Below are 25,999 nucleotides of genomic sequence, written 5' to 3'. Positions count from 1 at the left end.
AACAATTTGGACACTCGGTATGACCCAGGTAAAGCCTTCTTTTAAGCTACTCTTGTTAGTATGGATCACTTGCCCAATTTATCTCTATGTAAACAGCACATTACATGCTATGTAACCACAATGTGAACTGACTGATTTTCATCTCTCCAGGGCAATGAAAGCTGCCTTGGCATTGCTGACATTTTTAAACATACAATTTGAACAGGTAAATTCATGGTAGAAAATCACTACCATGATTTCAAATAGAAAGCTGTGTTACCTTGGCTCTTACTGAATATACTTTTATAGGAACACAGGTTCTGTGAAAGATATAGAACTATGTTGAAAATTTAAAATCCAAACTGAATTTCTGGATGAAGCTTCAGTCTAAGAAGTGGGCTAATACAAACATATAAAGTCATGTGAAAATAGATTGAAAAAGAATAATTGGGTCAAAAATACAGTAAAGTATCCAAAGTGGGAATAGAGTGGCATTTAAACATTTGGCATTATAAATTCAGGACAAATAATGAATATTTTCTTTACCTGCATAAACTAGGTTCACTGACAGACACAGAGGCTTCCTCAGCTGTTCATCTATCTCATTGCTAATGAAAACAAAGGGTTTGTGTTGAGAATTTAAAACCAAAAAGTAATCTCTTGAAAACCATTGAAGGGTTGCTGTATTTGACAAAGAAAATTGGTTTTAATTGTTTTCATTGACATCCAATGCGGATCCTCCTTTAGAAGAAACAGTTTGATTGCCTGAAGAAACATGTGCCATTTCAAAACAACTTTTCTTCACCTCCTATTCTCATCTTCATGGACTTGAGTCCTGAAGCGTCAAATGTTGATTTGGCAGGCCAACTCGTGTAAATTCCACAGATCTTCACAATGGATTTCGACCTAAGCAGCAGGGATGTAACAAGACTACTGGTCTCCAAGCAACGACATGTTACATAACACGAGGGCATATTTCCCCACGTACATTTTATTCAGTTCAAATAAATCTACGCTGGTTATGCAGATGTTCTGGTGTGCAAAATCTGATTGCCTCAAGTATTTTACGCTGTACATTTGGGCGGTTCATTGAGTTAATACCATTGCTTGCCTTTTATGCACACATATTATGAGATTTGTCACTGTAGTAACAGGTCTAATGAATGGATAATGAATAAAGTGAGATAGGCAAAGCAATTGATTATATGGAGTGTGGTGTTTTGTACAATATCCTGTATAAATGTTGTGTATAGTAAAGTCATGGATGTGTAAGTATACTTTTTTATTGTTAAAAGCAACAACATCATTGATTGGAAAATCGAAGTGGTTCACTATATCTGTTTTTTTTTACATGCATGGTTTTGTAATCACCAAATATTTATTACATTTCACAGACAAATCTCATGATAATCTCTTTTTGTTGTCTGTATAAATAAGTACATTTACATATAGAATTAATTATTTAAAAGTGGAAACCTCTTTCAGGATATCCTATGAGTGTTAAACAAACAGACAAGGTTAAGACACTATATATCCTTGATTATATAAAGTATAATCACTATGTTTTCATACTTTTACCAGTTTTACACAAAAAAGGAACATATAATGTGCAAATTGTCATTCCTTGGAGGTGTCAAAAGGACTCTGCTAATCCTAAGCCATTTTTGGTCATGTGATTGTGCCCTGGTGCCCTTGAACACCTCCTATAGTTCCTCAGTGCCTCCTGGTATCCCTTAGTGGGCTCTGGTTTCTTGAGTACACCCAAGTATTCCTGGAGATTTTGAGTACCCCTTCGTATTTATGAGTGACTTTGAATGATCCTAATAACACCTATGTGATATGGAATGTTTCCTGGTGGTATGAGTCTTCTCTCTGGTGTTGATCAAATCCTGGTTGTGTTGATCTTTCCCTTGGAATTTTCATGCAGTCCAGTTTTGGTGTGTGACCTCAGAATTTCCTGAGAGTCCTAGCATTCTTTGAGTCTCCTGCATTTCCAGAGTCCCTCACACTGGTCCTGAGGGACATCAGGTCATCATGACTGTCTCCTGATGGTCTTGATATCAGCATGGTAATTCTTATTGTTGCCTGCATTTCTGGAGAGAATGTATGATTGGCATCATCACACCCTGGTGAGCCTATGCCCTCCCTGGGTATCTAGAGTGTCCTCCAATTACCTATTCAACCTAACAGTGTCCTGATTCCCACAATTACTCCTGTGCACACTGGTAATCATCAGTATACCATTTAAAGTGAGACATGAATTGTTAGCTGTATTCAATTTGGTAAAGCTCAAGCTTCAAAAATTTATCAGTAGTTTTGTAATGATCATAGACTCTAAATTAAAACTGTATCATGAACCATAAAATAAGTGAATCCTAATGATTATGTTAGCAATTATGAGATTAGTTTTTAATATGTAATAGCACATTTTCATATCTAATTGTTAGACTAGGGATAATAAAGATTTTTTTAAGTTTTTTTTTTTATTATTATTAAATTTATTGGGGTGACAATTGTTAGTAAAATTACATAGATTTCAGGTGTACAATTCTGTATTACATCATCTATAAATCCCATTGTGTGTTCATCACCCAGAGTCAGTTCTCAAAGATTTTTGACCCAACACTGGGGTAAGGTTGCAAAATAAATCTTCATGTTCATTTACAGTATTTCAGTGTTAGAGAGAAAATATTAAGACAATACCCAACTCATGGGAAATATGGCTCTCATTAGTTAGCCAAAGTGTGTCTGAAGGTAAACTACCTAATGCCAAAAGTGAAGTTATAAAACACAGAGGTTCACTGTACCTTAAAGAATAGGCCAGTACCGCTGCTGCTCTACTGTATGCCTGAAGTTCCTGTTATCTTCTTGTGCATCCTAAGAGATCACTCTTGATGCCGAGCATAGCCTGGTGATCCTCCAAGTGCAATAACGGTTCTGAGCAAATACTGCTTGTTTTCAGTGACACCAAACAAGTTCAAAGATACCACTACTCACTGTTGGCACTTACTTGTAATCCTGTTTTGGGTTCTGGTGTTCCTGATGAAAACCTTTTGTAACTGAGTACCTGATGCAAGTCCTGTGTATTCCTCATTTGTTCTGAGCGTCAGTGGGTTGTCCTGGGTAGCAGACATGGTATTGATTTTCCCCACATGCTCACAATATAAGCCTAATATTCGTCGAATCCCTCCAGTGTTTTGCAAACCTCCTGGTACTACTGAGAGTACTACAATGTTCTGAATGACTCTGATAATGATGAGTGTCCCCTGTTTGTTTGCAGGGTATCTGGGTAGTTTTTACAGATGGTTGGTAGGCTTTTCACCCAGTGGACTTTTTGAAGGTATCCTGATGTTCCCACACATTCCTGGTTGCTGCTGAATAACCCCAGATTCTCCAGGCAAAACCTTGTTTTGTGGTTCTGAGTATCTCATGATTGCCATGACTCTCCCCTGGTGATCCACAGAGTTCCTTGGTGGTCTTGAGCATGCCTACTTTATTATGATTGTTCTCTGAGGTCCTGATAGTGCTCTCTTTCTCCTCAGCAATTTCTGGGTATTTCAGTGTCCTTGAACACTTTAAAGTATTGGGATAGTTACATGGGTTTCCTGAAAATACCACTGTGATCTTAGGGTAGTGGTTGTACCTACTGTTAAAACAATAATGATAGAGCACTGGATCACTTCACTGCCTTGCGGTTCCTAATGCTCATTGATTGGGCTCATAGTTTTCTTTCTTGCTAAGTTGTTGTTGATGATGTTGTTGCTTTTGTTTTCCAAGAACCCACTGATGAGCCTCAGTGATATTTTGAAGTGTTGCCACCTGGTGGATTTCAGGATTCACTGATACATATGATAGCTTTCGGATAGTTTTATGCACTCCAAGAGTGTGTGACAGTGTTCTGCATAACAAAGAGTCCTACCTGGTATCCAAGCTCTCTAGGATTGTGGTAATCATCCTGCTGTGGCGCTAATTGTTCAGAGCACCACCTGGATATCCTAAAAGCTCTCAAGTTGTCTTGTACAGTTCGTGCTTTTTCCTACTAAAGGACAGGTGTTTTTGACGGCACTAATGTCATGCTGAGCATTCCTAATATTCTTAAGCATGCCTTCATGTTTGGCTTTCAGTCCTGGATGATTCTGCCATAACTGTCATGGGAGACCTACACTGTCTCTTGATGGGTCTCAGTATGCGTATTATCCTGAGAGAGCCTTGCTTGCCCTAATAACAGCATGCTTGCCCTGAGAGAACAGAAGCTGACCTCAGCACCTCAGTGCAGTGTTGACATGTGCTGTAATTGTGATTAAGGCCTGGTGTGTCTCAGTGTCTTCTCATGGTCCTCAGGTTCACCCGGTATTCTGGATCCACCTCTGGATGTGATCAGTGAACCATCAGAAACCGGAATGTCATCAGGTAGTCTTCAATGAATCTTGGTGGACCTGATATTTCTCTGTAGTCCTCAGTGACTAAAAGTGATCATGGATGTCAGCAGCTTGTCAGCAATGTCCACAGGCTGTCCTGGGAGCCTAGTGAATGCCACGAGTGCCTTCTCTTTTTTCTGATAGCCCTCTGGTCAACTGGAGTACTTTTTTTGGATGTTTTGGGTGCCACTGTTTCTTTTGAGTTACTCCATGTGTTCCTGATCATTATCATCATTAGTCCTCCTCAGGATCAGTCCTCCTGACTATCATAATCCTGATGATCCTCACTATAGACCCCTGTACGTCCTGAGAATGTGTTTATTCTCGGTCCACTTTTGGTCTTCCTGACAAGGTATTTGGAGTTGAAGTGTTCCGTGGTATAATATTTTCGCTCTGTAGACTTGTCCTGATAGTTCTCTGAAGAATGTGAAAGACTGTAGGACTTTTGAGTACCTGCTGTTGCATCTGAATGCACAATGTGTCCAATGGGCAAACAATGCTGTTTACTGATTGCTTTTTCCCAGAGATGATGCTTCTTACTTGTGCTGGTGCTCCCCTGGTCAATCAGAGTTTCTTCTCTACTTCCGTGCTGTGCAATGTTGGTTTTGAGCACCCAATCATCTCCTGTGTACCTCAGGCATTGGTACTTATTTCTGGTTCATCATTAGTACTGCGTAGTAGTCCTTGGTTCCCATTCTCGTCCCAATTGCCTGTGGTGGAACAAAGATCTCAGTGGTTCTTACACATGGTCACAGAAATGTCCATGTCCTGGAATTTTTCATGGCCTTTTGGTAGTTCTGATAACTCTCTAGTGTTTCTCTGCATGTTCTCATCATCCTGACATTTCCATAGCTGTTTAAGAGCACCCTATTTGTCCTGAATACTTTCTGATTGTTTTCAGTGTCCATGAGGCCATGAAAGCATGCTGCCTCTTCTCAGATTCTCTTGCTTTTCATGAGGATCTCTGCTATTATTACCAGGTCCTGATGGTCCTTTCAACCTTCTGAGTAAACTTGTTGTTCACTGTGTGTTCCAAGTACCACAGTTTGTCCTAATTATTTCTGGTGGTGGTGACAAGGCCCTGAAGATCCTTAGTACTTGTTCATGCTCATGAAAACTGCCTAGTGGTCCATGGTGCAGTGGGTATGCCATATTGTCCCATTGTGTTCCTGTTTGTTCTTGGTGGACCTGACAGTGTCCTCTTGTTTCTGGATGTCTTTCAATTGTCCTGAGGGCTGTTAAATTTGGGGGAGTGTCTGCAAATTCCTCAGCAAGTTTTACTTGTGCTGAGTTTCCCAGTTCTACCTTTAGATTTGTCCTGTGTACCCCTTAGTGCTGATGGCACCCTGTGTGTACCTGATGGACTCTGGTGGTCCTAATAGTTTCCTGGTGATCTGCAATGCTTGTGGAATCTCCCTACAACCCTGGTCCTCTTGAATATGTCCACATGATCATGAGCTTCCTCTCAAGATCTGTATATATCTATAGTTGTCCTGACTGCACACTGCTTGTCATGATGTCTCCTGGCTAGGCATCATCTCTTCACTGTGGCCTGGAAAGTGAATGGGAACAGCAAACAACTCCATAGATATCCTATTAGTGTAAGAGTGGTTCCACAAATCTTCAGGTTACTCTGAAGTTCTTCTAGAAGTCCTGAGTGTCTCCTAATTGCCATGAGCAAACTCATAATCTTAGATCACCTATGTTACTTTTGAGCAGGCACTGCTTGTTCCGAGTTACCCTAATCAAACTGGGATTGCCCTGCTTTAACTGAAAATCTAGTGGTAATTCTGATAAGATGCTCATTGGCTTAGCACTCTTTAGTGATTTTAATAGCCATGCAGCAGTTGTGGGTGACCTTGTTGGAACGACAGTGTTTCCCTGAAAATACAACCTAGCCTTACAATCAGCTGTAACGCATCAATATAACTTCTGGCATTATATTATATTATATTATATTATATTATATTATATTATATTATATTATATTATATTATATTATATTATATTATATTAATTATATTATATTATAATTTATACTCTGTCTTATAGCATAGTAAAATAAGACCAGGTCTTAAATTAATTTTTGCTCCCAAAAATGCATTAGAGCTGATTGTCCAGTGAAGTCTTATTTTCGTGGAAACTCAGTAAGTGTTGAATAAATAACTGGGAAAAATGAGGAATCTTTGAGCACTTTCCTCGTATTGAAGACAGGCCCCATGTGGCCCTCACAGATACTGATTGTAGTGGGGGTACTTTGTTTTGCTGAGCAACCACTAGTACTGAGCTCTAGTACTGAGCCAATTTTTGCATTTCTGATAATGCCTTGGTTATCTTCAGCATTTTACAGTGGTCCTCGGTAATGCCTGGTGATCCCGACCATCCTTGGTATTTGTAAATATCCTATAATGCTTTTCAGTGGACCCTGAGCTTCTTTTTCTGAGCACCCTTGCTAACTCTGAGCTCCTTCAGTCCAAGAGCACTGAGGTGATCCTGAGTTGTGCTTGGTTCTACCCAGAAACCAGACATTTCTGACGAATGCCTAGTGATTCTCAGTGCCCCATGGTTGTCCCGTTGCGCTTGTCATCCTAAGTGTACTCTGCTCATCGAAATGCACACTTGATTCCCTGAATATACCCATCCTTTCCAGAATGACCCCCAACATTTGGATATCTTTTTGTAATTCTAAACAGTGATGGTGTATTAGTTAGTTTTCATGATTTCTGGTGAGTTTTGAGAGCCATTTTGTGATCTTGAGTACCCGCATCGTGATTATATGAGTGCCATCAAATTCCTGAGTGCAATCGTGAATTTAGGTGTTTTCTGATGGTCCTGCCCTGTCTCTTTATGCCCATAAGGCCACATGTAATACTCAAACTGCCATGAATGTACTAATGATTCTGTGGTTATCCTGAATGATATCTGGTGGTTCACAGGACCTCTTCATGATTTTTAGTGCCTTTGTAATTCTGAATAAGCTTTGCTGGTCATGTGTTTTCTTGGTTTTCCAGATGCAATGCTGGTGTTAAGGAGAGCTCCATTGATATTTGCATATCTCCCTATTTTTATTTTTTTGGACAGTTGACATTATGTCAAAGGCATGTTCAAATTTTTCTCTAAATATTCATGTTGTTTGAAAGACTGCCAATTTCCGAAATGTACAGAACGGTCACATGTATTTTTGAGAATCCACTGAATGCCCTTACTGTATTCTACTGGATCTTGTAGTATGCATGTGGATTTCATTCAGTACTTCAGTACTTCATTCAGTACCCTAGTAATGTCTGGTTGCTCACATCTACAACTTGTTATCCAAAAGAGCCCCTCAGTGATTTGGATTGTGTCCTTCACTTATCCTGAGTGAATCCTGCTTGTCCCCAGTTGGTTTTCCCTGAATGCTTTGTTAGTCATAAGCTCCACCTCATGACTAAGGGGGAACCCATCAATGTCCTGTGCATCCGTTTCCTTTCATTGTGAATTTCATTCTGTGTTCTACCAGTTTGTCATCAGTGAACTTCCATGGTTTTCATAGTACTCTGGTAATCCTGAGCAATTGTTGCTGGTCATGTGTTTCCCCTTCAGGGCCTAGTACTACTTCGTATTCCAATGATCAGGGGGTGCTCTTAATCACCTCATGATGTTGCTGGCATTTCTTTGATTGTCTTGAGTGCAACCTGGTTCTACTGCCTTTCTGGGTTATATTGAATAAGCACTAATGATTTTGCATTCCTTGTTTTTATCCTAAGGTTGACATCAGTGGTCCTGTTTACCACCACAGTTCTCCCATGCTTTTCATCCATATCAAGGTCTTGTGTTTTGGGGGAAAATAGTGATAGTTTAATTAGACCATTGGATATTCTGAGTGCCTTCTTGTGGAACTTATAGTACTTGATGGTTCCTGAGAAAACCTTGTTGACGTGGGAGGCCTTTGTTGCTCCACCATAACCTTTGTTTTCATGGATGCCCACTTTTTGTCAGCACAACATGCTGTGTTTCAATGGGTTCCTTTTGGCTGTGAGTGCCTCATGGTCATCCTGGGAGATTTTGGTTTTCTGTTTGAATTCTGGCCGTTTGGGGCACATGCTGGTGAACTACCTAATAGTCCTGATAGCTCCATGTCTTCCATGATGACTTCAGGAGACCCCCTCTTGTTGTTGGTGTTCCTTAGCACTTCTTATTTGTCTTCAGTACTTCTTGTTTTCCTGAGTGCCATTTGTTGTTCCTGAGTGTTTTCTGCTGTTCCAAAATTGTCTTTTTCAGACTTTGGTGGTACTGGAATATCCACCGGTAACCCTGAGTGGCCCATTATTGTCCTGATAACACCCTAGTGTCCTCAGCAATTGTCCTCCTTAATTGAATTTATTATGCCTTCAGGTCTTGAATGCTTTCTCTTTTTCTAATTGAATATTGATGGTCCTGAACACTTATTTGTGGCACTATGTGTCACTCACTGGTCTAGTATAACTGGGTATTTTCTTCTGTTTCTGAAAGCTCCCTGGTGTTCCTGGCATTGCCCAGGTGGTCTGAAAGCTTTTAGAAGACATGGGCTTTTACTAGTGTTCCTGAAGTGTACCTAATTTTGAAGAAAAATTTTGGTGTGCAGAATGCCCCCTGGTGATAAGTAATTTGTATTGCTCCTTAGAGATCATTGGTGATACAGAGAATGCTGAGGTAATACTAGGCCTCTTCAGTAAGTGTTTTGAGGGCCATTGTTTTCATGAATGGACTTTATTTATCCTAAGGTAAGTTCCTGTTGATTAAAAAGCCCTCCGTGTTCTGACACTGTCCTGTGTTTATGAATGACACATGTATTATCCTGGATATTCCATGGTTGTTTGATAAGACTGTAGCAGTCCTGATAATGCCCTGGTTATCCAGAGTGCCTTTTCCTTCTACTCAGAGCCTCTGTGTTGTCCTGAGTGACCCTGATGCATACAAACCATTTGCACAGGTTGAAATTCCCTGTGCTACTTTGAATGGATCATGATAATTTTGAGTATCCGTGGTTTCTTTAGCACCCCTTGTGTTCTCTGAGTGCTTCAGGATTTTTAAGATTTTAAGATTTACATGCTTGTACTGACAAACCAGGAAAGGAGAGACAGCTCTTCTTCACTTTTGGGCATCATTGGTACCACTGAAATGCTATGAGTGGTCGTGACTTTGCCACTCATAGCACCATATAGCCCTTTCCGTCTGGAATTGATTTTGATGATATTGGAATGCACTGTAGATTCTCAGGTACTCCAGGTGCCCATAAGTTTACCTTTATTATGTAGAGCATGCCGAGGATTTCTTGAGTCCTTTGATCCCAATAGATAATACTTTTTATTATTTTCTTTCTGATTTTGAGGTCAAAATGGTGTTTCTGAGTACAGCCTAGTTCTCCAGAGCACTCCTTGATTGTTTTGAGTTTATCCTGGTGGTCCTGGTGCACCTGGCTGGTCGTCATGGCCCCACTCATTTCCTGATAGCATCCTCATATTAGTGAACAGAAATTGGTGTACCTACGTTTCCCATGGTGGTAATAGGGGAGTCGAAGCATTCCTTGGTGCCCCCCAGAAATCCAAAAAAATGTGTGGTTTTGCTGGTAGATTCCTGAAATTCTTGATATATCCTGAAAGTTTGCATAGTAAAATGGTGTTCTCTGGTACATCCTGGTTATTCTGACAGCATCCTTGGTCATTAAGTGTGCACAAAGTTGACCAAATAGCATAAGTTTATACCAAGCGACTGAGTATCACTAATGGAACAGTGATTCCGTGGGTATCTTATTGTGGTACCGAGTCTTTATTAGAGGGCCCAGTAGTGTCCTGGTTGTTCAGTGCATCCCCTGGCACACCAGTGTTATATTTTTGGGTCCAGGTTGTCACTGGGTATTCATGATTATAGCATGGCAGATATGATAGAACCATGGGAGTCTTGTACAGTTCTAAAAGATTTTGAGCATCCTCTTCCCCGTGTACTACCTGGTGACTCTGACAAAGTGCTTGTGTCTCTGAGTATTGCCCATTTGTTTTCTCTAATTGTCCTGGAAGATACGTGTTGGTCCTGAGTGGCCCAAGGTCATCCAGAGTTTTCACTACTTGTGCTAAATGCACCATGAATATCTTTTAATTCCCGATTGTTGAAATGTATGTCCTGGGATTTTCAGTGTAACTGTGTCATCATTTGTGCCCTGTGGTTACATTTGAAGCATCCTGCTTGTCCTGATTTCTACTTGGTAGTCCTGATAGACCACTGGTGGCCCTTGCACACTGCTGTGTTTCCTGACAATCCTGTGGAAATCCTTGGCTTGTTCTTTTCACTGCCCAGTTTTACAGTATGCAACCTGTTGTCCTCAGCAAATTTCTATTTCTATGCTTAGGCCCTCATGGCCCTTAGCACATCTTATTTGTTCCTTCTTAACTTGTTGTAAAGCCTGGCACCCAGTGGTGTTTCTGGATGCCCTGTGCTGCTCCTCAGTCTGCCGTGGTATGTCCTGGCTTCAGGTGTTCAAGTTACTATCTCTTCCTCTGGGCAGCACCTAGGGGTTTCTAAGTGCTAGTTGGTGATTGAAAGCCATATAGAATATTGATGAAATCCTCTGGCTTAGACTGTGCCTCGTGGTGGTACTGAGCATTTCCTAGTATTCTGACAGTGCTATTCATTGTTATATGGCTGCCTTGCCAGTGGTCTCGAGTACCTCTTGGTGTCCTCCCATGCATTTTGATTACTATAAAAACCAGGTTGTTGTAATACCTCTCTGGTTATCATGAGCAACATCTCATCCTCCTTAGCAACCCACACAAATCTTGAATTCCATGAAATTGTGATACAGTTCTCATAGTCATGTATATCTCTGGAGGGTCCTGAGCTATCTTTTTGTTCTTGCTAGTCCCTTGGGTGCATTTTAACATTTTGAACGTTTTGAGATTCCAGGAATATGAAGCATATTTATTTTCTTCTGATTAAGCCTAGTTGGCACTAAGTTATGGCCAGTTGTGCAGAATGTCCTCATACCCAGAGTAATGGCAGGCAGTCCTGGTCATCCAATGTTTCTACTGACCATATTCAGGTGATGCCAATAATGCCTTGGTGGATTTGTGTATCAGCTGGATGTCCAGGATGCACCCCAGTTGCCAAGAGTGACTCCAATTTTCCTCTACTAGCCAAGGGTATCCTAAGTGTACCTGAGTTTTTCTGATATGCCTCCCAGTGGTCCTCAGTGTTTCCTAGTTTGTTTCATTGTTATCTACTGTTTTTGCTTGTCCCTGCTTCATAGAAAACTTTGAGAGTCCTTTTGCCTTTTGATAAAAACCTCTTGTACTAAAAGCACAAGTGTTTTTCCTGTTTCCCAATGTTGTTCCTGAAAATCCCCTGGAAGTTTTGACAGCCCATGAATTGTTTTGAGAGCACACTATTCTACTTGGATGCAATCTGATATTTATGTATAACTTTGAATGTTGTGATAGCTTCTCGTTGGATACAATAGTGCTCATGTGAACATCGTAATAATTGTGAGAGTGCCCTGGGTCCTCAGCACCCACACGTTTCCCTTGGTGGGTCCTGCTCATCCAAGTAGCCACAAAGAGTCCTAGGTGATTATTAATGTTCCTGAGCACCTCTGATTATAATAACAATGTAGATGATTTTTTAAAAATTAAAGTTAATGGAGTGACTACAATGGGAGATAAATGATATATTTCAGAAGTTTACACATGAAACCTATGTAACGATACTAAAAGTAGTCTAGGGGATTTAAGTACCTCTTGTTATTTCTGAGTCCCTGCCATTCGTTTGAGTAACTTGATGTTGCTCTGGTTGCCCTAGTGTTATTAGACAGTCAGATATTGACAATTGGTCATTTTCTTTTGAGAATTTTCATGTGCACTGAGCAACTTTTATTATTCCTGACACCAGCATAGGGTGAATCTATGATGGTTCTGCTCACCTCTTGGTGATTTTCCACACGGAATGGCCTAGTCTTGAATTCTTTTGACTGTCATAGCCCTACACTAAGGTTTGTGAAAGCATATGGTGTTTTTGGATGACTGAAAATTGTTTTCAGTATACAATGTTTGCCACAAGTCCCATTGTTTATAAGTCAGACCCCATGGTTTTCTGTTGATTGTAGTGGTTTTGAGCACCTAATATTGGTTCTGACATACCCCTCATCTTTCTGTGATGAACCTGTATGATCTGAGCGAAGTTTTCTCCTAATAGAATCCTTGAAGTTCTGAGTGACACTTGTTCTGGTGTCCTGTTCTTGTTTCGAGTATAATCTTCAGATCAGAATTTTTTTATTTTTTTATTTTTTTTTTTAGATTGGCATGTCAACTGATGGTTGTCCCAGATTTGTCCTGGTGGGCACGAGCATTTACTATTCATTTTTGACTTTCATTGTACTTTTCATAAAACCCTGGTGCTCCTAACTGTGCCTTCCTGTATTTGAGTGGCTCCTTGTTGTCTTAAGTACATGCTGGGTGTTCTGGGCCTCTCCTGGTCTGTTGTGATAGCTCGAAGGAAGTTGTGAGTGACACCTAGGGTCGCTGATTAATGCCTTCTCTGTTTACTAATTGTGTTTGGTGTACAGATGTATTCTGAGCAAATTTTTTCCCTCCTGATCATTGTTTTTTTTATCCTAAAAATTCCCTTCCTCTTTTAGGAATCAATGGTGGTCCCAGTAATGTCCACAGCAATCGGGGATCCCATCAATTTCTGGGGATTGCTGGGATTCCCAATTTCTGTGGACATTACTGGGACCACCATCAATTCCTGAGAAAGGAAGGGAATTAGTGTAGTGCTAAGACCGCCAAAAGAATTCAAGACTATCCCATTCCATGTGGAAAATCACAAAGAGGTGATCAGAACCATCATAGATTCACACTGTGGTAGTGTCAGGAATACTAAAAGTTGCTCAGTGCACATGACCATTCTTGAAGGAAAATTGGTCCTCAGCATTCCCTGGTATTTTTGGTGTCCTTCCTGTCCACAAAGATGCTGGTTGATAAAATATTCCTGTGGTTGTGCTAAAAGCCCTTGTGAATATGAATGACTTCAGGTGGTCTTTATGACTACTGGTAATGTTGCTACTGCCTGGTATTCCATATAGCCTCCTAATGTCCCTCAGGGCTTCTTGGTAGTCGCCCCTCTTATCAGGAGAATCTGAGTGTGCATGGTGATAGTGGAAAGATGCTTTTTTAAATTTTTACTACACTTTTGTGGTCTTGACTAATACATGGTTATCTCCGATGTCTCCTGAAACTCCCATAAACTCTTGGTGTGCCTGAGTGGTAAGATCTTTTGGAATGTCCCTGCATTGTTGTAAGAACACCCAGCTTTCCTTGGTGATGCCTGCTGTAACAAAGTGCCTTCTGGTGGTCCTCAGAGTCCCCCTGGTGTCTCCCATACTTCCCTTGATATCATCTGTTTGTCCTGAGTGTATTCTCCTGGTGTTCAGAGTGCAATAGTGTTTCTTAGCACACCAGGGGTGTTGTTGGATTTACCAAAGTGTCCTGAGTGTCCCCTAGTGATTATGGGTGCTTACTGGTATCTTGATATTTTATCTGATTATCTGGATTCTTATGTTCAAATCATACTGACTCCATAACTTGTGTGGGTGTTGTGACTCCTCCAATTGTCCAGAGAGATACTCAAAGATGTTGGGGATACCCAGTGGTTGTTATGAGTCCCCCATGATTCTAATGATATCACATGTTAAGTCCAAGAATCTTTCACTAACAATTAGGCCATTAGGTTGTTTTAAGCTCAAGGCTGTTAGGATGTTAATCTTACTCTGACTTTAAAGTAACAGTTCTTGAGCCCAGGGCTGCCAGGGCTGTTAACCCTATCTTAACCGTAAAGCGGCAGTCCTTATGCTAACAGTCCCTTACATTCCCCTCTGTTTGTTGTTCATAATGAGGAATCTTGCTCATTTATGGGCCAGCTGAGGTCTCCAAGGGCGGGCACTCTTTCATATTGTTGTCTGAGGACCATGAGCTGGACAGTACTAACCCGATCTTTTACAAAATTTATAAGCTTGTTTAATATACAAGGGCCAAAGGTTAAAATAAGCACAAGTAAAATAATTGGGCCTACTAAGGTTGATACTAAAGTGGTGAACCAGGGGGATTTATTAAACCAAGTTTCAAACCAGTTTTCTTGAGCTTCTCTTTCACGTTTTCTTTTGGCTAGCCCTTCTCTAACTTTTGCCATAGATTCCTTTACTACCCCAGCATGGTCAGCATAAAAACAGCATTCTTCCCCCAGCGCAACACACAAACCACCTTGTTGGAGGAACAACAAATCAAGTCCTCTTCTATTTTGGAGTACTACTTCGGATAGAGAGGTGAGCAACTTCTCTAAGTAACTAATAGAGGTTTCTAACCTTTCTATATCCTCATCTATGGCCGCTCACAGGGAGGTCATTCCTGATTGTTGAGTAGCTAGGGAAGCTATGCCGGTCCCGGCTATGGCTATTCCTAAACTGAACAGAGTGGCAATGGTTAGGGCAGTGATGGGTTCTCTTTTACTTCTCACACTTGTGTCACTATCCCAATGTAAATACATACTCTCCTCAGGGTGATAGAGAACACGGGGCAATACAGCTACCAGGACACAGAATTCATTAGAGGCATTGAAGACCGAGGTAGATAGGCACGGGGTGAGGCCAGTCTTTGAACATATCCACCATCCATTTGTATTGGGGATGAACCATTTGATGTCACTTTTCCAACTAGGGGTGTGATCTATGGAGGCACATAGACTTAGCTTAGCCCGGGGCACTTTCCCTAAACAGGTTCCATAGCCACTTACTAGTTGCAAAGTTAAGCCAATTTTACGATCTCCCCATGAACATTGAGAGGGGTTCTTACTGTTAGAGGCCGTGTAAGTGGCATTAAGCCCAATTGCCTCGTAGAACGGGGGCTTAACGTCATAGCACAGCCAACAGGAAGTTGTGAGGTTAGGACTGGTGCCATTAAGGGCCTCATATACAGTGCACATTAGTTTCCGTAATGAGTCTTCAGTAGCCTGTGTAACAGGGGTCGAAGGAGTTACAGGGGTCTTGGGCTGGGTTCCTTCGAATTTTCTTGTGGTGTCTTTTCCCTGGATATTCCCGGGGTCTTGGTAGGGATAAGAGGGGCCAGTACTTTATTTGGACCTACCTGAATGCTAGTTGTTTCAACTGACAGTCGAATAGTCAGAAGACCGCCGGGGTGGGGGCCCATCCATGCCAACCGAACCATATCTAATTGGAACCCCCAAGTTAATCCTGACAACCAACCACGCTCTTTCCGTGCCGCGTCTTGGTTAAATTGGACACGTACCTGGGGTACTTGTTTGTGGGGGTCCCTAAAGGAGAATTTGACAAGATCTTTATTCCCCACATCCCACTGTCGAGGCCCATCATAGGAGGTGACACAACTCCAGCTACCACAATAGTAGCGGTCTGGACCGCCACAGGCTTTCCAATTGTTTCTGAGGTTCCCCGGACAAGCCCCAAACCCTTGTGCACTATGTCCTTGATAGGTGTCGATTAAGGCCCGCTTGGACCTGACTGAGTAGTCATACTGCCGTCCACGTTTAAGGCCAGAAATGTCACGCAAGTCAAAAAACAAGTCTGGCCACCAAGTATTGACTGGGGCAGTATGGGTAGTGCTATTAAGGGTAGTTTGGGTCTGTCCGTCCGTTAGGGTCCAGGTTAGCTTATGGGGTTGGTGTGGGTTGATCCCCGTGTGGCTTTTCTCCCAGATGTTGAGTAGAAGCAGGACTAGCAGCCGCTCCATCGTCGGCGGATACAGGGGGCTTGACGCTTCTTCGAGGCCTGAAGAGTTGCAACTTCAGAGGGTTATCAGGGTGCTGCCGCGCAGTCCATTCCTCAGCTTGTGTCTGCTCCAGCTGGTTGGCTCGGCGCACGTGAGAGTGATGGACCCAAGGCCCGATGCCATCAACCAAGAATCCTTGGTAATGGGATAGGCGGGAATTGGTCATCCACTTACCAGGGGGACATTTCAGGACCCCCTCTATGGCATGGGGGGTCACCACCTTCAGATGCTGCCCGAAAGTGAGTTTATCTGCATCCTTCACCATTAGGGCTACCGCCGTGATAATCCTTAAGCATGGGGTCCATCCTGCTGCAACTGGATCTAACTTCTTAGATAAATAGGCAACCGGACATTTCCAAGGCCCCAGGCGCTGCATCAGTACCCCTTTCGCTATTCCCTTTCTCTCATCAATGAAAAGAGTGAAGGGCTTCAGGGGGTCTGGCAATGCTAGGGCCGGGGCTTTTAAGAGAGCAACCTTGAGTGTCTCATATGCCTTCTGTTGTTCTGCCCCCCAGGCCCAAGGGACCTTGTCCTTGGTTGCATCATACAGAGGCTTTGCTATTTCAGCATACCCCAGAATCCACAGCCGGCAGTAGCCTGTCGTCCCTAGAAACTCACGGACCTCTCGGGCTGAGGTTGGGACTGGAAGTCTAAGAATAGTTTCTTTAATGCCCTCTGTCAGCCACCTAGTTCCTTCTTGCAGCTTATATCCCAGATAGATGACTGTTTGCTTGCATATTTGGGCCTTCTTTGCACTGGCCTGATAGCCTAGCTGCCCCAGCTCTTGGAGGAGGTCTCCAGTGGCCTGCCGGCATTCGGCTTCAGATGGGGCCGCCAGGAGAAAATCATCTACATACTGCAGGAGTGTAACTGAAGTATGGCTCTGGTGAAACGAGTCCAAATCCTGATTTAGGGCTTCATTAAACAGAATTGGAGAGTTCTTGAAGGCTTGCGGTAGTCTAGTCCAGGTCAGCTGCCCGGGGGTTCCCGAATTGGCAAATGCCATTCGAAGGCAAAAATGTGTTGGCTGCTAGGTGCCAGGGCTATGCTAAAAAATGCATCCTTTAGGTCTAAGGTAGAATACCAAATATGTGAAGGGGGTAAATGACTTAGTAAGGTATATGGGTTAGGGACCGTGGGGTGGATGTCTTCAACCCTCTTATTCACTTCCCTCAAGTCCTGGACTGGCCTATAATCGTTCCCCCCTGGCTTCTTAATGGGGAGAAGTGGGGTGTTCCAAGCAGAATGGCAAGGTTTTAATATTCCAGCTTCCAGGAGACAGTTAATGTATGGGGCATTCCCTTTTCGTGCTTCAGAGGACACGGGGTACTGGCAGATCCGGACAGGCTGAGCCGAGGCTTTAAGTTCAACTACTACTGGTGCTTGGCGGACCACTCGACCTACACCCAGTATTTCTGCCCACGCCTGAGGGTACGTTTTAACCCAACAGTTCATCTCATGGGGCCATCCAGAAGGGGGAAGGTTGGAGGGTCTGTCTTGCAGGGCAAATAGGAGATGTTCATCCGCAAGAGACAGGGTTAAAATATGGAGGGGCTGTCCTTGGCCATCTAATACCTTGATGCCATCCGACTCAAAATGGATTTGGGCTTTGACCTTAGTCAGGAGATCGTGCCCCAATAAGGGGGCCGGGCATTCAGGGATAACCAGGAAGGAATGGGTAACTTGGTGGTGGCCTCAGTCCACTTGGCGCTTACTGGTCCACCGATAAGCTTTAGACCCAGTTGCCCCCTGCACCAGACTGGTTTTCTGAGACAAGGGCTCTGTATGCTTGTTTAAAACTGAGTACTGAGCTCCTGTATCTACCATGAATCCTACTGGCTTCCCCTCCACATATGCAATTACCCAAGACTCGGGGAGGGGAACCGAGTCCCATCCCCTCTAATCACTGTCCATCCCTGCCAGCAGAACTTGTGCGTCTGCCCGGTTTGGCCCTGGTGCTTGGGGCATTCCCTCTTCCAATGTCCATACTCTCTACAGTAAGCACATTGTCTCCTATCCAGTTGGGGACGCGGCCTACACCGTCGGGCTGGACCAGCCAGATTTGGTCTTTCCCTGACAGTACCTTGTACGCCTGCCAACAAGATCTTGGCCATCTCCCTCTGCTGCCTCCTATTCTCCCTACTCTGATGTTCTCTGTCCTCCTTCCCGATTTGTTCCTATAATTCCTGAGTTTCTTTCCTAATTCTATCTTCCCTTTCTTCGGGAGTCTCTCGAGTGTTGAAGACTCTTTTTGCTATTTCATTAAATCCCGAATAGACATCTCTCCTAGTCCCTCCTGTTTATATAATTTCTTTCTTATATCTGGGGCGGCCTGGTTTATAAAGGACATAATTACAGCCGACTGGTTCTCCTCTGCTAAGGGATCCAATGGGGTGTACTGCCTATAAGCATCATAGAGGCGCTCCAAAAACACAGCCAGGCTTTCAATTTCTCCTTGCATTATAGCTTTTACCTTGGCCAGATTGGTGGGGCGGCGTGCCTCCGCTCGGAGACCTGCCATAAGAGTCTGGCGGTAAACTCAGAGACGCTCCCTACCTTCTGCATTAGCATAATCCCACTCCGGTCTGTTCAAGGGAAAGCGCTCATCAATCAGGTTCGGTAGAGTCGTTAGCCGTCCATTGTCGCCGGGGACATTCTTTCTGGCCTCGGTGAGGATCCGCTCGCGCTCTTCGGTGGTGAATAAAGTCTTAAGAAGCTGCTGGCAATCATCCCAAGTGGGACTGTGTGTGTGCATGACAGACTCAAACAGGTCAGTTAAACCTTTCGGGTCCTCAGAAAAAGAAGGGTTTTGGGCTTTCCAGTTGTACATATCACTGCTTGAAAAGGGCCAATACTGGTATGCACGCTCCCCACCTGGGCCAGTCCCTCCTAGGGCTCGCACGGGGAGAATTGGCGCCCCCGCGGAGGTGGAGGAGGAGGGCTCCTCCTCTGGAGTTTCTTCCCGGTGTCTACGGGACCTCAATCTTTTTGCGGGTCCTTGGACTAGGGCAGGGGGAGCCGGGGTAGAGGGAGCCGTTGAATGAGGAAGCTCAGAAGCCGCGGCGGCCTCAGGCTGGAGTGGCGCCGGCGCGTAAGGCGGGGGGGGGGGGGGGGGGGGGGGTTCTCTTCAAAATCTAGATCTATCAAAGAGGGATATATGCTTGACCGTTCCTATAGGATGGGTTGGGCCGGCTTTTCCGGGGGTTTCGGGCTAGCCGTGGGCCCCGCCGGCTGGCAGGAGGGTTCTGAAACAGTCAGGACCTTGGGGGGATCTTCCGGCTTGTCGGGGTCAAAGGGTTTAAGCCAGGAGGGAGGACTCTCCACTAAGGCTTGCTATACCAGAATATAGGGATATTGGTCCGGGTGGCGCTGATTAACAATTTCTCGGAACTTCTTAATGATGTCTAGAGAAAAAGTCCCCTGGGGGGGGCCAGCCCACATTAAAAGTAGGCCACTCTGCAGAGCAGAAGGTGTTAAACTTACCTTTTTTCACTTCCACGCCATAATCCCGAGCTTTGGCGCGGATGTCAGGAAAATGGTTCAGGAACAGAGTCTTAGGTGTTACTTGAGCCTGTCCCATAATGGTTATAAAGAGAAACCAGGAAAAGGCAAAAGAAAGGGCCGAAAACACAATGCCAGAAAATACACAACTTCGCACAGGACTTTTCAACACCCACCGGCGGGTCAACCACACTACATCCACAGGCGCTGTTTCAATCACACCATACACAGGATCCTTACCCCGGGCCTGTCCAAACGGCGTCCACTGTGGACGTCGTTGTGCCACCTTCTCGTCGGGGACGTCTCCCACGACTTCCAGAGTTGGAGCCTCCAGCGTAGTAACCCGCTCCTTCCTTCCTGTGAGAATTCTCAAAAAAAACAGACCAAGCACAGACCAGACCAAGCAGAGACCTGTTTCAGCCTCTGGCCGAGGACTTGTTTCAGCCCTCCCTGATTAAGACCGGGGAGCCCTGTTTCAGACTTCCTCCGGTCAGAGGTGGCCAAAACTCATACCGCGGTTCCCTCTATAAACCTCGGTATCGGGAGTTGTCTGTTTCTCTGAGAGTGGGGGAATCCTGGACGAGCCCCCTAATGTTAAGTCCAGGAATCTTTCACCCCTCAGAAAGACAGAGACACACACGACAATGCAAGTCACACAGCGAGGTTTACTTCCAGCTAGCTGGGGTCCCTGTCTCTGCCCAACGCAGCGGGTTTTAACAAAGGACCCCTAGCCTACAAAGCTAAGGGTTTTTATAGCAGTTTTAAGGTGTTTAGTAATTACTAAAGTCTTAGGGAGTACAGTATGGACGTCAATTCTCACATAACTAAGACATTCTGTAATTTCTAAAGTCTTAGGGGGTGCATTGTGCTATGCTTCAAGGAGTTTACAATAGATACGTTTCAAAAGCTTCCATATCAGGAGATAAAACATCTGGTCTCTATGCCCACCTCCTGGAACTAACAATTAGGCCATTAGGTTGTTTTAAGCTCAAGGCTGTTAGGCTGTTAATCTTACTCTGACTTTAAAGTAACAGTTCTTGAGCCCAGGGCTGCCAGGGCTGTTAACCCTATCTTAACCGTAAAGCGTCAGTCCTTATGCTAACAGTCCCTTACAATCACACTCATGCTTTTGAGATCTCGAGCTTTTAGAGGCTACTGGTAATTCTGACAATGCCCTGTTACCATGAAGTACTTTCTAGTTATGTGGAGAATTTTATTGTACTCTTCTTGTGCTCTTGTAGTTCTGAGTGAACCCAGTGTTCCCAGCTCCTCCTTGCTTTAATGACAGTACACTGTTTTCTATCAAAGTATTCATGGTCTGGAATGAATGCTAATTGTCCTGAGGCCACGTGGTGGTCCTGGGCCCCTGTCATTTCTATGCTCAGCCGTATTGTACTTTTCCGCCTAGCTGTCCTGAGATGTCCCTATTTATCCTGAGAGAACCCTGGTCATCCTGGGATTCCCTATATGGTTTCATTAAACTACTGCTGTCTTCGTAGAGCTCGTGTAATGTTGAGTAGGTGTTGGCCACTATGTGCTTGACTGTTGCTAAGGAAACATTTATGACTCTGACTGTCCCCTGATGATTCTGAGAGAATCTTTGTGGTGCTGTTACCAGCTTCTTTCTACTGACTGCCAACTCAGTTTACCAGTGCCCTGGTATGTGTTGCCATGTTAGTCCTGAGTACTTCTGCTAATGCTGGATGACCCCTGCTTGCTAGAGTGACCTCTGGTAAACATGGGACTCATGGTTGGTGCTGAATATTTACTGGGGCTCCCAGTTGACCCTTGTTCATCTGAGTAGCTCCTTTTGGTTTTACAAGTGACTGGGGGTCCATAATTACACCACGTATCCCTCGGTGCTACCTGCACATGTCAGTGTCACTCACTTATATGACAACAACTTGGTGTGTTTTCAGCTCCTCCTGCTAGGTCTCAGTCTCTCCTTGGGTTTGTGATTGCCAGTTACTGGCACCTTGCATGTTCTGATGCTTTCACTGCCTCTGAGATTCTCCTGGTATTCTTGTGTGTCTCATGTCCATTTTGGGTGCCCTTTCTTTGTACTCATTGGGTACCTGCTGCTTCTATGTCCCTTCTTGTTGTATTTATATTGAGCAGCCTTTTAACACATATAATACCCTAGTGTTCCTGAATGTTCACTTGTTATTCTGATAGATTTCTGGTGGTTTGGAGAATTTCCTGATTGTCCAGTTCTTTTGATTGTGTTAGAGTTCCCTTATTTGTCCTGAATTCACATTCTTTTTCCTGAAATGGTTTTGCTGGTATTCTCATTGCTGTTGTAGTTCAGACAATTTCTTCCTCATTTTCTATATCTCCTAGTTGTACTGAGCTACAGTTGAGTGTTTTGTTTATACTGTCCCCTTTTAGATAAATACAATAGTGCCCTTAATATCATGATGATTCCCTAAGTGTCCTGAAAAGTTGCTGGTGGTCACTGGTTTCACCAAATTTTCAAGAATAACCAAAATTAATTCAATATGATCACTGCTGTTTTTGAGCACTTTTTTGTCATCCCATTACCACCCTCTTTAACAGCATTTTCCAGATACTTCAGTCTCCCCTGTTCTGTTTTGTTTTTGACCTGCAATGTCATCTGGAGTTCTCCATAGTAGTCTCAACCTTTCTGAGTGTCTGCTTCTGTTTCATTAAAACCTTATGTTTTTCTGAGTTCCATGGTTGTTTTGGATGTCCAGCCTCTACTGCGCAAGTTCAGGGATTGCTAAGCACTGCTGATTTGTTTTCAGCATTCCCTGGTCATCTTAGGTGCTTCCTATGAATCCTGGGTTACCCTTAGCAATCCAGAATACTCCATTTTGATACTTGTAGTCACATGCCTGTGCTGTTAGGTTTGATTTTAAGAGACAAATTGTGGTCCTCAGATTTCCTGTTGCTCTTCTCTTATATAATTGTTCAGAGTCACCTTGGTGGTTTTGGTTTTACCAAATGTTTGAGAGCATGGCCTTGTACCTGCGTGATTACTGTTGTTCCTGCACATGTACTCATTGTCACGACTGCACCCTGGTGTACTTGAGTGCTTCTTCGTGTTATGGGTTGTCCCAGCTGTTCTTGAGTGACCCTACATTATCCTTGGAGACTAACGTTCACTGTGAGAAGTTCTCCTTATAGCCGTTGTGTTCCCGAGAATGCTCATGTGCCCTGTGCAAGCACAGTTTCTTTTAACATTACCGTGGAGATATTGAGTGAAACCTGGTGTTTCTGAGAGTTCCTTCATAGTCCTTAGAGTGCCATAGAGGGCTTGTGTTAATTCTTGGTGATAAAGGTGCCCCTGATTGTCATGACCATACTCTGTTGTTTCTGATACTACCCTAATGTCTCTGAAATACTCCTGGTTGTCCTCAGTGTGTGTTGTCCAGTATTTTGGTGATTGTACCAAGACCTCAGTCCTGGATACCCCCTTGTTACTCTGAACATCACTTGCTTGGATTGTTAGAACCTTATTTTCCTGTATCCCCCTCTTTCTTTTTTCATTGTGAGATATTTTCATCATTGAGCCCTGGCAGTCTTAAGTGTCATCTGAACGATTTTTATGTTCCCAGTGTGTATTAAGCTGTTGTCACGCAGCAGCCTAGCCATCTGCCCCTTGTGCCTTTCCTAAAGAAAGAAGAGTCTGTAAAACTGTTCCTTTCAAGGACTTTGCTTTACCTTTGTGCGTACACTTCATGCCTTTCTGTTTGTCCCATAAAGATGATTTGTCAGCCAATGATGGGTAAGATTTCTGAAGGGAGAAACAACCCAAGCTAGGCAGAACCGTGTGTGTGGACCAGCAGGAGAATTCACGGGGTCGATAGATGTGGCACAGTCCCAACTTACCCTGGTTAAGGAGAGCCTCTGCTTATGACTATTTCATCCCCCCACCTGCTTGGAAAGTGAGTCAGTGAAGTGATTACATCAACTCTTCTTCCATTCTTAGCAATAAGTTTCTGTATATAGGATTTGTCCCTGGGAAGGCACATACCATAATTGTTAAGACATCATGGAACTTTCTGGTTTGGCTGTTTGCAGACAATGGTAATTGTTTTGAATCTTTTCTGGTATGATGCTGAGACTCACAGACCATGGAAAAAACCATGCTACTTCCGTGTATATCAATAAAAGCCACAAGATGGCCCGATTTGGGACTCTCAGTCTTTTGAGGGTGCGAGACCTTTGGTCCTCCGATTAAAACTTTCTTAATTTCTGTTTCTTTTTTAACACAACGGTGTCCCTTCTCATTCCCTCACTACCCATGTTGTGCTGGACGCGATATTAAACTATCCATGTTGACCACAGTTTCCTAGATTATCATGGGCATTTGTTGATGTACCTGGAATTCCTGTGGGAATCAATGCACACTTGTGGTGCTCAGACATACATGGGAATCTCATTGTTTTACGCATCTGCTTGTGGTTATCAGTGCCCTTTGGTAATGCGTATATACCCCCTGCTTGGTTCTTGTCACCTGTACAAAGACAAAAGCACTTGATGGTGGTCCTGGATATATCCTGACTGTTCTCATTGGATTTGGGTTGTACAGCAGTAGTTGCGAGCACCTGTAGGTTCTCCTAAGTCATAGCTGCCACTCTTAAAAATTGGTGATTGTCCAGAGTGACCAAAGTATTTCTGATTGCACAGTGATCATCCTTTTCAATGCCTTGTAGAGTTAGGTGTCAATGATGGCCCACAGTGCACATTGTGGAGCTATGCAGCTAGAGGATTTCCTAAAAATTTCATAGCACTCACAGTTTCATGTTGATGTGATGGAATTTTCTAATTTATCACAGTGTTGTGGTGATTTTGTGCTCCCTGAAAAGGTGTACCTGATTATGCCTTGTTGTGTAATTTTCCAATGCTTGTCCGAACACTACATCGTGGAACTGATATTACCATCATGGACATAAGTATTTTCCGTAGAGGTGCAGAGAAACTCCTGGTGTTTCTGGAAGACACTTTCAGTCTTGAACATAATGTGGCATTCACGGGGAACCCCACATAATCCTGGGTGTACCATATAGCCTGTAAGCATGTTGATAATCTTAATTCCCTACTGAGTTTTTGAGCATTTTCTGGTGATTCTGAGTGACCTCTTGTTGTCCTCATTGAGCCCTCATGTTCTCAAGACTCATTGGCATTCTTCACATGTCCCCAGTAATACTCTGGACCAGAGTAATTTTGACAGTACACTGGGACTCCTTTGAACCAGGTGGCACCCCTGAGTGTCATCTGTGGTCTCCTAGTGCTTACATGCATCTTATAAGACACCGGTCGTGTTGAGTGACCGTTGGTGATTGTTGTGCTTCTTGGCTGTTGTAGAACCCCCTGCAATCCTCAAAAGTCACTAAAATTTCTGTGCTACCTGAGGGGTCCTGAGCAATCTCTGTGATCCTGAGTACACTGTGGTGGTCCAAAAGTGGTCAGGTGATCCTGAGCATTTAGGTAAAGCTGATAGTGCTGCGGCATTTCTGGATGGGGCTCTATGGTCCTCAGTAACCTCCAGTGAACCTCATATTTTCCTGGATTTCCTAAATACACTCTGCTGGTACTGACATCTATGGATATCTTGTATTGTCTGTAGTGTTTTCCAGGGTCCTGCAGTTGCCAATATATCTATGTTTACTAGTAGTGCCTTCTGATGTCCCTGATGATGCTCCGGTGGTCCTGATTGCATCATGGTATTTGTGCGGGATGCTGGTTTTCATTTCCTGGTATTCCTGAATTTCCATGGCAGATTTTTGCTTCTGGGAAACTTTTGTTTTCTTGAATTCCAAATGCATGGCCTGAGGGCTTCCTGGTAAACCTGAGATACACCCAAAATGGTGAGCCTCTGGTCAGGATTATGACAGTGCACTAATATTTCTGGTTACACCCTGGATGTCTTGAGTGATTAGAGTTTCATGGTAAAGGACCATTGATTTCCTCAGGAGCCACAGGTTTACATTAATAACTCCTGGTGTACTTCATAGTGTCTTGTAAACCCTGAGTGTCCTATTTGTTTTTGCTAAGTACCCCCCATGTATTCCTGCAACCATTCAGTTTTCAGTGATACTGCTCTTCCTGTGCTCAGTTTTTTATGGTTGCCCTTATTTGCATGTGGGCAACCTCGGCACCACATTATACTCATGGGTGTTCTCTACTGCTTTTTAATGCACCTTCCTTTTGTGAATATCTCTATTGTGTTTGTTATTCATCTAGATTTAATCTGCTAACAGTTTGAAAACCATTACTATCCCTGATCATGTATGTATGGTTTCATAGTATCCTGGTGTACTTGATACCTGT

General features: G+C 43.5%; 1 protein-coding gene across 1 annotated transcript; it reads right to left on the bottom strand.

The window, feature by feature from the left end:
• Positions 1-16,082: 16,082 nt before the first annotated feature.
• On the bottom strand, positions 16,083-25,494 carry LOC148754338 (uncharacterized). The gene is given in 6 exon segments (XM_088795333.1): positions 16,083-17,194; positions 17,197-18,139; positions 18,142-18,458; positions 18,461-19,204; positions 19,685-20,059; positions 25,338-25,494. Coding segments are annotated over 6 exon segments (3,648 nt in total).
• Positions 25,495-25,999: the final 505 nt, after the last annotated feature.

The sequence above is a fragment of the Rhinolophus sinicus genome, unplaced genomic scaffold (assembly GCF_057876585.1).
Source record: "Rhinolophus sinicus isolate RSI-liver-muscle unplaced genomic scaffold, RSI-T2T HiC_scaffold_23, whole genome shotgun sequence".
NCBI lineage: Eukaryota > Metazoa > Chordata > Mammalia > Chiroptera > Rhinolophidae > Rhinolophus > Rhinolophus sinicus.
This window is presented reverse-complemented; position numbering and strand designations above follow the sequence as displayed.